Source organism: Carcharhinus amblyrhynchos, unplaced genomic scaffold (assembly GCF_965287045.1).
Source record: "Carcharhinus amblyrhynchos unplaced genomic scaffold, sCarAmb.v2.hapA scaffold_44, whole genome shotgun sequence".
Taxonomy (NCBI): domain Eukaryota; kingdom Metazoa; phylum Chordata; class Chondrichthyes; order Carcharhiniformes; family Carcharhinidae; genus Carcharhinus; species Carcharhinus amblyrhynchos.
The window spans coordinates 2,432,510-2,445,417 of record NW_027649785.1 but is presented as its reverse complement, the minus strand read 5'-3'; the positions used below and the strand labels follow the sequence as shown (position 1 = coordinate 2,445,417).

At 47.0% G+C, this 12,908-nt stretch overlaps 1 protein-coding gene across 3 annotated transcripts in view; it reads right to left on the bottom strand.

Moving 5' to 3' along the window:
* LOC145337171 (synaptosomal-associated protein 25) overlaps positions 1–12,908 on the bottom strand; it is a 233,163-nt gene that overhangs the window by 25,010 nt on the left and 195,245 nt on the right. For all 3 annotated transcript variants that reach the window (XM_080181962.1, XM_080181961.1, XM_080181963.1), the window contains exon 4: positions 4,283–4,331. In XM_080181962.1, the coding sequence (XP_080038088.1) occupies positions 4,283–4,331 (49 nt within the window). The remainder of the gene's footprint in view (positions 1–4,282; positions 4,332–12,908) is intronic.

The following is a 12,908-nucleotide window of genomic DNA, read 5'->3' as shown; positions in this document are numbered from 1 at the left end:
CTGGCCCATTCCATCTATCCACCTGCCCTCTGGACATTTACATCAACAATTCTACTGCTCCTTTTGGAAAACAGACTGCTCCGTTATTGAGGAATTGTATGCAGTTTGATGAGATTTGTGTTGACGCATTACTGCCCACACCATGTTCCACGCTCTCCAGCTCAAACACCATTTTCATTGACCTTTCTTGCCTCACTGCACTCTCAACACCTCCAATTTAAAATTCTCACCGTTTCATCTCTCTGCCACTGCATTGCTCCCGACCTCCCCTGCAGCCCGACAACACTTCCTATGTCAAATCCCCCAATTCCTCTGACTCCAGATTCCTCTGATGCACAAAAGATTAACTGGTGATATAAAGTCTCCTGGAGTTGGGGGTAATATATTAGCATGGGTAAAGGATCACTTAGTGGATAGAAAACAGAGAGACCGTAAGAAATAGGAGCAGGAGGAGGCCGTTCAGCCCATCAAGCCTGCTCTGCCACTCACTAGGATCATAGCTGATCCAACATTCCTCACGTCCACTTTCCTGCCCTTTGCCTGTAATCATAGAATACCATAGTGCAGAAGGAGGCCATTCAGCCCATCAAGCCTGCAATGACCACAATCCCAGCCAGGCTCTATTCCCGTAATCCCACATGTCCCACAATCCCAGTTAATCCCTTGATACTACGGTCAATTTACCATGGCCAATCCCACCTAACCCACACATCTTTGGACTGTGGGAGGAAACCGGAGCACCCGGAGGAAACCCACAGACACGGGGAGAACGTGCAAACTCCACACAGACAGTGACCCGAGACCAGAATCGAACCCGGTCCCTGGTGCTGTCAGGCAGCAGCGCTAACCACTGTGACACTGTGCCACCCATTCATTCCCTTAGTGATCAACTATCTATATCTCAGCCTTAAATATACACAAGGACTCTGCTCCCAAAGCTCTCTGTGACAAGGAGTTCCTCTGAGAGAGGAAATTCTTCCTCATCTGAGTCTTAAATTGGTGCCCCTTTACTCTGAGACTGTGCCCTCTGATCCCAGACTGTCCCGTGAGGGGAAACATTTCCCCTGTCAATTCCTTTCTGGGTCTGACCGAGGGTCATCCTGACTCGAAACATTGGTTCTATTCTCTCTCCACAAATGCTGTCGGAGCTGCTAAGTTTTTCCAGCATTTTCTGTTTTTGTTTCAGATTCAGAATTTTGAGGCAGTATTTCCCTTATAAGAATTCTATCTTCCAGTAAGATCACCTCTCGTGAGTGGCAAGTTGGCAAGCAGTCAACAGTGGATTGCTGTAAGATGCCTTTATGGGATTGTCTGACATGACTAGAAAGGATAAAATAAAGATCCTGTGGATGCTGGAACCTGAAACAAAAATGCTGGAAAATCTCGACAGGTCTGACAGCCTGTATCGAGAGAGAACAGAGCCAACGTTTCAGGTCTGGATGATCTTTCTTCAGAACTAAAGACAACAGAAAATATGATGATATTTATACCGTCAGGGTGAGGAGACGGGGACTGACAGGGACGTCATAGACAAAGGGGATGTAAATGGTGGTGATGGTGCTGTTAGCAGCACATTGAGAGACCAGAATGTGTAAATGGCAGAGTGTCGAAGTATAACCTGAGATATGTAACAATGGGATGGGGGATGGAAAAAAACCTAAAATAGGAACACCAGCTCCAGGATGCAGTCTGGGCTGGAGGTGAGGCTGGATTGAGGATGTGGAGTGAGAGGAAGCCTGGACCTGAGGGTTGGGTGCAAGCCGATAGGCAGGAGAGGGGAGCAGAGGTGATGGACAATAATCAGAGTTCAGTCCAGGTTGCCTGCCTCGGATAGTGGCAGCCTGACTTCTGGTGAGATATATCAGCCAGCCATCCCGTTGGAATGTTCATGAGGAATGTGCCTGCCTCCAGGGGCCTCAGCAATGCTCCAATTTCTGTTTGTTTTCATTCAAAAGGGTGGGAATAGGGTTGCTGAGAGCTGGCAGGTGATTCTCCCAGCTCCAGCAGCAGGCATCCTGCTGGGTACCACAGCCTCCCCGCATCTCTGGGGCCAAGATTTTCAGAGTAATTATCTCCACAGAGGAAACCAGTGAGGAGCTGATTTCAATATTCAAACCCAGGTTTCCATCTGATTAGCAGGCCCAGGACAGAGTCTCGAGGCCCACTAGCATCTCCCCCCCAACCCTGCCTGGCGTAGTTCCTTCCAGCAGGATTTACAACTGGTCCCCACCAACAGGGAACTGGCAGCCCCACCCTGCTGAAGGTAACAGAGGATACTGAAGCATCCCCAGGAGGTCAGGGCTAAGGGGGGAGTTAATCCAAGGGCAATGCCAGCCTGGCACCCTGGCACTGCCCGAGGGGCAACTTGGCACTGCCCACTGGGCATCAGACAGTGCCAAGGGGGAAGGGCCTATTGGAGTGGTGATTGGTGTGGGGTAGGGGGTCTCACTGCCACGAGATCGCTGGCAGATCGTGACTGGCCATCCAGGTGGGGAGGGGGTGGCTGGGGCAGGGTGGGACTGGCAGCGGCTGCCTTTGTGGTGGGGGGGGGAGGGGGGGTGGTGGAAGTGGGGGGGGCAGGGAGATCGGGGCTGACTCGGTTCGGGGAACATCGGGACAGGCCAACCAGGTTGGGGGGGTGGGGGGAGGTGGAGGAGGGAGTGAGTGTGGGATGGAGGACTGATGTGTGGGGAGGTCAAGGGTGGGTTGGGATTGCTGAGGAGGGTGTGAGGGAGGATGTAGGGGAGGATGTGGTGGGGTGTGAGGGAGGGTGGGGGTTTCACGCCTCCTGTATTATACATTTTGTCAATGGAATGCGAGGCATTCACAGAGAGTAGAAATAATATTAGCTACCAGCTTATTTATTGTGAACTGGCAATAATTTTGGGCTGAATCCAGGATTTTTTTAAAAATAAGATTTGAAACACATGAAGGCAGAGCAGGGTAGAAGGATTCGAGCAGGTTCACAGGGCTGAACTGCTCCGATTTCCTACAGTCCTGTGTTTTGGCTGTGCAGCAAAGGAAGAATATTGACACAATGGAGATCAAACAGCCTCCATCTGCTGCAAAGCTCCAAAATTTTCTGAATCGTGGATCATGGACAAATGCTAGTCTTTTAAAAACAGCAGGAACTAAAGATGAAACGTGAGTTTATTGAGCAATGGCTGAGTAAGAAGCATCACAGTTGTACCTCGCAGGAGACCTCCTGAACCAACTTGCCTGTGAATCTTTCTCTTTGTGAGATCCAGTTCCCTCCACTACAATGTCAGGGAATCGGTGAGCTGCCTGATATCCCTGGGGGATTCTCTGTGTGAATCACATCTGTCAAAATGCACCATGCTCTCTGCCAGCTGTCCAAATTATTTACAAGATGAATTCAGACTGTTGACTTGTTGAATCCTGCCCAACAGCCAGCTGTCTGCAGCTCGACTGGACATTTTGTAGATGTGAGTGTTTCCCCCCTCTCCCGCCTCTCCTCCCACCCCATGTTTCTAAAAATTTATCAGGATGGATTTGACAATCTGGTTTGAAAGAAGCAGAGATGAAATGAAGAGGAATATTTCTCCCTTTCATGCTGGGTGATCACATGGTTAGGCAAATAGATGATCATGATGGGGGGAAATTGATCACATGGTGCAGAATTAGTGATCACATGATTGGGGGATTGGTAATCCCAGGATTGGTGTATATGATTGGATGGCAACAGTCTCTTGTCCTTACTCCAGCTCCCTAACTACCATATTATCCTTTCTGGTGGATTAAATATAGTTTGCAAAATTTTGAATAAGTTCTGGTGAATGGGAAGCCTGGTGGTGAATAATCCAGCGTGCAATGGGCTGGAATGGCTGCACCATTCTGTACCGGTGCTCACCATGAAGCTGCTGTGTCTGCAATATGGTTCCACAAGCCTCCTGTACCTCACCCTAGTGACCTATCCCTGTGTGTATACTGGGCAGTGACTGTCAGGAGACTGAAGGAGACCACAGCCAAACAATTAGCCTCCTAAACATTCAGTTCCCAACCCTCCCTTTTCCCCCAGATCAGATTAGCTAACTCAGCACAGACAGGGGGGATTAAAACACAGGCCATTTGCTCAGTCTGGCTCAGTCCCACTGAGATTCTGAACAATGGGAAAACATTGTGATCTCCGTGTGAGTTTTATCACATGGAATTACAGATGTCCAGTAAAACTGAAATCAACACCTTTAGGAATTGTTTAATCATCTCCACCATTGCCCCTTCCCGTCCCACATATGTACCCAAATCAATGAAATCCACTTACCCCCTTGTTCATCCAACATGACCAGAGTCCTGATCCCAGCATCTTTGCTCTGAGTGAGTTGACAAGAGAAAAAATGTTAGGGAGACATAACAGGAAAGTATTCAGAACCAAACATGTGAAAGACCACGTCTTAGCCGTGTATCAGTAATTCAATCTATTTAATAGATTCCTGATAAACATGTAACCAATCCATGCTGGAATATCACAGATCAGAAACTGGATTTAAACCAATTACACACTAGCATTGGCAATGAAATTGTATCTTGATCATTGCTAAATTACCATCAAATTATTCCAATGCATCACAGCTCCTGTGGAAATGAAATTCTGCGTAGATTAAAGGAGTGAGGCCTTCCAGCTGAGCATCTCTATGCCTTTCCCAGCTAAAGCAATCTTTATAAGTATAGTCACCATCAGATTCATTCTACTTTACACCACACAGGAATCTGCCTGATGAACAGGGAGGTAAGGAGAGAAAATTCCATCAATCGGCATAGGCTAATTTCAAATATTAATAAGTAAAAACATCTGGATGGACAAACTGGAAGGAATGAGATCGTGTGAGCAGTATGATGGCACAGTGGTTAGCACTGCTGCCTCACAGGGACCTGGGTTCAACTCCTGGCTTGGGTCACTGTCTGCGCAGAGTCTGCACGTTCTCCCTGTGTCTGCCAAGGGTTTCCTCTGGGTGCTCCGGTTTCCTCCTACAATCCGAAAGATGTGCATTGGCCATGCTAAATTGTCCCTGAGTGTCCAAAAGATGTGTAGATTAGGGGGAATTAGCAGGGTAAATATATGTGGTTACTGGGATAGGGCCTGGGTAAGACGCTCTTTCGAAGAGTCAGTGCAGGCTTGATGGGCTGAATGGCCTCCTTCTGCACTGCAGGGATTCTATGGTTCTATGGTAATTAATGATGGGTGTGTCTCACACTGTCTTTCAAAACATCCAGCATGATACTTGCCCATTCCGATCTTTAATAAAATGACTTTCTATTTAAACAGCCCCTAACTGCAAACCCTATACACAGCCCCTGTCCTGCACTAATTCTAGAAGATTGAGGTTTTCAGATCTGCCTTTGTGTAACTCTTAAGATTGGGTAACACTGACACAACTTTCAGGTGTTCCCACGTTTGGCAATCCAGAAATTCCCACACGGCCAAACTCAAGTTGAAGTTAGCATCACAGCCAGGCCAAAGGACAGTAGAATGTACTAACAGGGTAGATGGCTTGTTCAGTAAACAGGTCTCTTGCTGCACCTCACGCTCTCTCTACACTGGAATAATGAGTTAGTAAACATTAAATGCACAGTAAACACAGACCAGAGTGAACACAGACCAGAGTGAACACAGACCAGAATAAGCAGGGATCAAAGAAGACATCGACTGGAGTAAACATAAACCACAGAAAACACAGACCAGTGTAAACACAGACCAGTGTAAACACAGACCACAGTAAACACAGACCAGTGTAAACACAGATCAAAGTAAACACAGACCAAAAAGACAGGGACCAGACTAAAAATGGATTAGAGTTAACACACACCAAATTAAACAGAGCAGAGTAAGCAGAGATCAAAGTATACATGGAGCAAATAAATAAAGACTAGAAAAAGCACAGATAAACACAGACCAGTTAATATGGAGCACAAACATATGAAACATATGTAATATGAAACACAAACCAGAATAAACACAGACTACAACAATAACATAAACCAGTGTTAATATGGACCAGAGTAAACACAATTTAAAATATAGGACAGACTAAACACAGACTATGATAACATAGACCACAGTTAATATGGACCAGAGTAAACCCAAATTAAATTAAACACAGAACAAAAGGAACAGAAAGCAAAGTACTGGAGTATTTTGAATATTGAATATGTAATCCTGAGTAACTATGAGGCATGAAAGAAAATTTGCCAAACATTGTTGAGATCATAAAGGAATATTAAACATAATGGACAATGTTCATTCTGGATTAAGATTCGAAATTTCTGGACTGTTATGTGAATGTACAAGCTTACAGGGATAAGACAGGGGAGTGGGTCTACGTAGAAAAACCTTCAGTGAGTCAGTGGTGACTCATTGGACTGAATGGCCTCCTTCTGCACTGTAAGGGTAGCTCGATGGCACAGTGGCTAGTACTGCTGTCTCACAGAGTCAGAGACCTGAGTTCAATTCCCGGCCTTGGGTCACTGTCTCTGCACATTCTCCCCTGTCTGTGTGGGTTTTCTCCGGGTGCTCCGGTTTCCTCCCAGACTCCAAGAGACGTGCTGGTTAGGTGCATTGACCATGCTAAATTCTCCCTCAGTGTACCTGAAACGGTGACGGAGTGTGGCGACTCGGGGATTTTCACAGTAACTTCATTGCAGTGTTAATATAAGCCTACTTGTGACATAAAGATTCAGTTGTATTCTGCCTGGATTTCTCTCAGTTTATCCTTCACTCAAATATTTTGCCAAACAATTAAAGAGTGTGCCTTTCTTTACTGGTGAAGGATTACCATCTGGACAGTGAGCCTGTCCTTCAGGTAAAGGCTCACCACTTCACCCAGGGGGCAGAAAGTGATGTCCTGCTGGAATTATGACAGTGTAAAGCACTGGGAAATGTATATGAAAGCTCAGCTGCCTGGAACGGCAGTGACAGGCCCCAGTGCTGTGCAAACTGCAGCAAGGTCAGGGAATGTCAGACCCCCTTTCTCACTACACTGGTCACAGGGAAGCAAAGAGGTTTAAAGAGCCCAGTGAAACTTACAGTTCAGGGGCAAGGGAAGTGGAGAGATTTTGAATGTTTGGATCAGGTTCAGTTTCGTGTGGGAGGGTTAGGGCGGAGATGGTTGGGTCTGGGGGCATTCCGGGATCCCGGTCTGCTCCAGGAGTGTCAGGATCCAGGTCCAACCTGGGAGTGTCGCAATCCGGGTTCACTCTGGGAATGTCACAATCCAGGAGTTGCAAGTGTGTGTGGGGGGGAGAGTTGTGAGTGTGTTGGGGAAGTTGTGAGTGTGAGGGAGAGTTGTGAGTGTGTGGGGGGGAGTTTGCGAGTGTGTGGGGGGGAGTTTGCGAGTCTGTGGGGGAGAATTGTGAGTGTGTGTGTGTGTGTGTGGGGGAGAGTTGTGAGTGTGTAGGGGGGGCATTGTCAGTGTGTGGGGGGGAGAGTTGTGAGTGTGTTGGGGGGGTAGTTTGTGAGTGTGGGGGGGAGTTTGCGAGTCTGTGGGGGAGAATTGTGAGTGTGTGGTGGGGGAGAGTTGTGAGTGTGTAGGGGGGGCATTGTCAGTGTGTGGGGGGGGAAGTTGTGAGTGTGTGGGGGGGTAGTTTGTGAGTGTGGGGGGGAGTTTGCGAGTCTGTGGGGGAGAATTGTGAGTGTGTGGGGGGGGGGAGTTGTGAGTGTGTAGGGGGGGCATTGTCAGTGTGTGGGGGGGGAAGTTGTGAGTGTGTGGGGGGGTAGTTTGTGAGTGTGGGGGGGAGTTTGCGAGTCTGTGGGGGAGAATTGTGAGTGTGTGGTGGGGGGGAGTTGTGAGTGTGTAGGGGGGGCATTGTCAGTGTGTGGGGGGGGAAGTTGTGAGTGTGTGGGGGGGGCGTTGTGAGTGTGTGGGGGAGAATTGTGAGTGTGTTGAGGGTGGGAGTTGTGAGTGTGTATGGGGGGGAGTTGCGAGTGTGTGGGGGGTGGGGATTGTCCTGTGTGGGGCACATGCTGGCCGTTTAAAATATTGATGCTGAAGTTAGGAGTGGTTTCATTCTAACGCTTGTGTAAAACTGGCAGAAGCATTGGAAGTTAGCGATTAGAATCACTTTGTGGGAAAGCTCTCAGTGCCATTGTTCAGGGGAAGTTAGCGCTTCTGGATACTTGTCAAATAAACCCTTAGCTGGGAATTTCAGAGCGGGAGTCCTTTGTGCATCTTTGGGGTACTCCCTAAATCCGGCCCTGAGGAGCCAATGAAACTACGTCTGATCACAATCCTCTAACGCCCCCAGGAAAATGTCAGCATGTTAAAGTTGCTATATAATTATGTGAAAGGCTTCACAGACTGTTATCACTGAAGGAGATCAGCCTCTTTCCTCCAGTGTTAATGAAACAATTTGTAACAGATCCAGGAGGAGGTCTGTGCAGATTAATAAAAGTCATTTGAAATACAGACCTCCTTCAAATATTTATTGTTAAACTGACATTGTGGGTGGCACGGTAGCATAGTGGTTAGCACTGCTGCTTCACAGCTCCAGGGTCCTGGGTCTGATTCCCAGCTTGGGTCACTGTCTGTGTGGAGTTTGCACATTCTCCTCGTGTCTGCGTGGGTTTCCTCCGGGTGCTCCAGTTTCCTCCCACAGTCCGAAGATGTGTGGGTTAGGTTGATTGGCCATGCTAAAATTGCCCCTTAGTGTCCTGGGATGTTTAGATTAGAGGGATTAGTGGGTAAATGTGTAGCGACATGGGGATAGGGCCTGGGTGGGACTGTGGTCGGTGCAGACTCGATGGGCCGAAGGGCCTCTTTCTGCACTGTAGGGTTTCTATGTTCTAATAGTTTCCCAGTACGGAGACTTGTTCTTAATTAATCTCAAATACTAATTTCTAAGCTGTTTGCACAGGAATATTCAGATTATAAGTAATTCCATGGCCAGCACTGAGAGTGAGCTTTGTGAGGCTGAAACACCTGCCTTCAATATGCAGCAGTGTCGATTACACACCAGAGCTAACTACCTGCAGCAAGGGCTCCATCTGCTGTGAGATGGGGAGCAATGAGTGAGTGCAAAGGCAGCTTGTAAATAAAGAATTCATTCAAAATAAAAACCTTAGTCTCCTCTTCTCTTTCTGGACTGGAGAGATAAAGCACTGCCTTATCTCAAAAACCTCTATCCCCTGCAAAAGGCCCTAAACGCTTCTGAGATCCTCCAATTGAAGAAGTTTGTAGATCTTGGGCGGATGTGTGGCTGGATGTGATTAAAGATGAGGTGGAGATGCCGGCGTTGGACTGGGGTGGGCACAGTAAGAAGTCTCACAACACCAGGTTAAAGTTACAGAACAAAAAAAGAACAAAAAACAACCCAGCACAGGAAACAGGCCCTTCGGCCCAACAAGCCCGCGCCGCCATCTTAAAAGCATTTTCCTACCCCTACCTTGACCTGTGTGTATGCGTATGGTACCCCCAGTGGAAACCAGATTCAGGGAAGAATAGTTTAGGGACAATTTGTTACACCAATCAGCCTAAGAGCACATCTTTGGGGTGTGGGAGGAAACCGGAGCGCCCAGAGGAAACCCACGCAACCACAGGGAGAATGTGCAAACTCCCACAGACACCAGCCCAAATCCATGTATCTGCACAGCTAGCAGTGATAGTCACTGAGCTGTTGTGGTGCCCGTCTGCTGGTCCAGTTCAAGCACACACAATGACGCGAAGTACTAGGCCACTCTTGAAACATCCAAGAGCAGCCCACGCACGACCCACCGTGTGCATGCCCCTCGTTAGACAACAAAGTTCAACAGGTTTAAACATATTGGACTTTAACCTGGTGTTGTAAGACTTCTTACTGTGATTAGAAGACAGAGAGGTTTGAAATGGAGGCTTTGCTTGTCTGGGAGCCACAATAGGCCGGTGAACAAAGGGGTGATGGGTGAATGTGACTTGGTACAAGATAGAGTACTGGGCAGTAGCGTTTTGGATGAAGTCAGGTTTATGATATTATTAAATGTTATATAGTGATATTATTAAACTAGAAAGAATGCAGAAAAGATTTACTAGGATGGTACCGGGACTTGATGGTTTGAGTTATGAGGAGAGGCTGGATAGACTGGGGGGGGGCGGGTGGTGGTGGTGGTAATTATAGGATGGATGTCAGAGGTAGGCTTTTTACTCAGAGGGTAGTAAGGGTGTGGAATGCCCTGCCTGCAGCAGTTGTGGACTCGCCAACTTTAAGGGCATTCAAATGGTCAGTGGATAGGCATATGGATAACATTGGAATAGTTTAGGTTAGAGGGTCATTAGATTGGTTCCACTGGTCGGCGCAACATCGAGGGCCGAAGGGCCTGTACTGCGCTGTAATGTTCTATGTTCTATGTAGACTGGGACTTTTTTCTCTGGAGCGTAGAAGGCTGAAAGTTTCTGACTATCCACTCTGTCCATGCCTCTCATAATCTTGTAGACTTCTATCAGGTCACATTGCAGCTTTATAGAATTATAGAACCTTAGTTAGGCCGCTCTTGGAACATAGTATGCAATTCTGGTCACTACACTACCAGAAGGATGTGGAGGCTTTGGAGAGGGTACAGAAAAGATTTACTAGGGTGTTGCCTGGTACGGAGAGCATTAGCTATGAAGAGAGGATGGAGAAACTTGGTTTGTTCTCACTGGAGCGACAGAGATTGATTGAGGGGAGAACTGATAGAAGTCTATAAGATTATGAGAGGCATGGACAAGTGATTAGTCAGAAGCTTTTTCCTAGGGTGGAAGAGTTAATTACTAGGGGGCACAAGTTTAAGGTGCGAAGAGCAAGGTTTAAATGAGATGTATGAGGCAGATTTTTACACTGAGAGTAGTGTGTGCCTGGAACTCGTTGCCGGGGGAGGTAGTGGAAGCAGACACAGTAGTGACTTTTAAGGGGCATCTGGACAAATACATGAATAGGATGGGAATAGAGGGATATGGTCCCCAGAAGGATAGGGGTTTTAGTTACATCGGGCAGCATGGTCAGTGCAGGCTTGGAGGGCCGAAGGAACTGTTCCTGTGCTGTAATTTCCTTTGTTCTTTGTTGTAGAGAGGAGGATTGTCAACAGCGATGGAACCAAACTCCATCAGAACTTTGAAAGGGAAATGATGGAAGATGTACCAAACAAGGACGAAATTGCAGAGTTATGAGGAAAAGGTTGGGCTGTGGGACTAAATTGGAGAATTGAAGAGCCAGCACTTGCGTGGTCTAAAAGGCCTCAATCTGCTGTAACATTCTATAACTCCAGTCCATATTTCATTATTGTGAGCTACTCCTGAAAGGGGGAATTTCTCCTGGGAATTGTAGTGGGCAGGAGATGGACCACACCAGAGATTTTCCGGTTTTGGGACGAGCGCGATTTTGGGAAAATCCAGCCGTACTCGCTCCAAAACCAGAAATTTCCGCCAGCAGTTTGTTACAACTAAATGGTGGAGAATATTGGCACGCAACCATTTCAGATTAAATCCAGGGCTCCTGTTTCTTTTTGGACAGCAATAAATCTGCTATTGCCATTTACACTTCCCTCTTGCTTCATTATGTATTCCTCTCCTTTTTGACTTACACCTTCATCCTTTTGTCATTGAACCTCTCCTGCCTTTCGCTTTATCACAGAGATTTCATTTTGTCTGTTCCTCTCTTTTCCCTTTGCCAGTCTCTCCAGTTGCTCCATCTCTAAGCTTTGGCCTCTCCAACGGAAGCATTAATGCTGTCTCTCTCCCTTCGTACAGGGCTACATGATCTGCTGAGTACTTCCAGTATTTTCTGTTTCTATTTCTGATTTCTCGCATCTGTGAGCATATTTCTGCTATTTCCCTTCACTCCAACAGAGACACAGACTGCAAGCTCCATGAGACATCTTTGTCACACTGCAGATTGTTGCCTCAGGTTTTTTGCCCATATTCTCACAGAGAGATGTATCGTGGATCAAGGATTAAGCTCTACACAGAGAATTGTGAATAAATTAATGCTTAAATATAACTTCCTTCCTTTTTCTAAGAGAAGATATCTTTTATCTTTTTCCTCCCACTTTCTCGATCCCTATCTCTGAGATCCCTTTCAGTTTTGACCTGTTTCTTATCTACAATTTCTTCATCCATGATTGGCAGTCACATCTAGTTTATTTATTAGTATCACAAGTAGGCTTACATTAACACTGCAATTAAGTTACTGTGAAAATCCCCTATTTGGCATTTTCCAGCACCTGTTCAGGTACACTGAGGGAGAATTTAGCACGGCCAATGCACCTAATTTGCATGTCTTTTGGACTATGGGAGGAAACTGGAGCACCCGGAGGAAACCCACACAGACACAGGGAGAACGTGCAAACTCCACACAGACAGTGACCATTGCCGGGAATTGAACCTGGGTCCGTGCAGCTGTGAGGTAGCAGTGCTAACCACTGTGCCGCTCTCACCTTATCCTCTGGGATTCCTTTTCCAAATTTCTTTGCCTGCCTACCTCTCTCTCCTTTAAGACACACCTTAAAATCTACCTCTTTGACCAGCTGTGCTAATGTATCCTTTTGTAGCTTGGTGTTAGGTTAATATCTGTACTGTTCCTGTGAAGACGCTTGGTATTTTATGGTATTATCATATAGGATAGAACCCTACAGTGCAGAAAGAGGCCCTTCGGCCCATCGAGTTTGCACCGAACACAATCCCACCCAGGCCCTACCCCCATATCCCTACATATTATACCCACTAATCCCTTTAACCTACACATCCCTGGACACTAAGGGGCAATTTCTTAGCATGGCCAATCAACCTAACCCGCACATCTTTGGACTGTGGGAGGAAACCGGAGCACCCGGAGGAAACCCATGCAGACATGAGGAGAATGTGCAAACTCCAGACAGACAGTGACCTGAGCCAGGAATTGAACCCAGGACCTTGGAGCTGTGAAGCAGCAGTGCTAACCCACTGTGT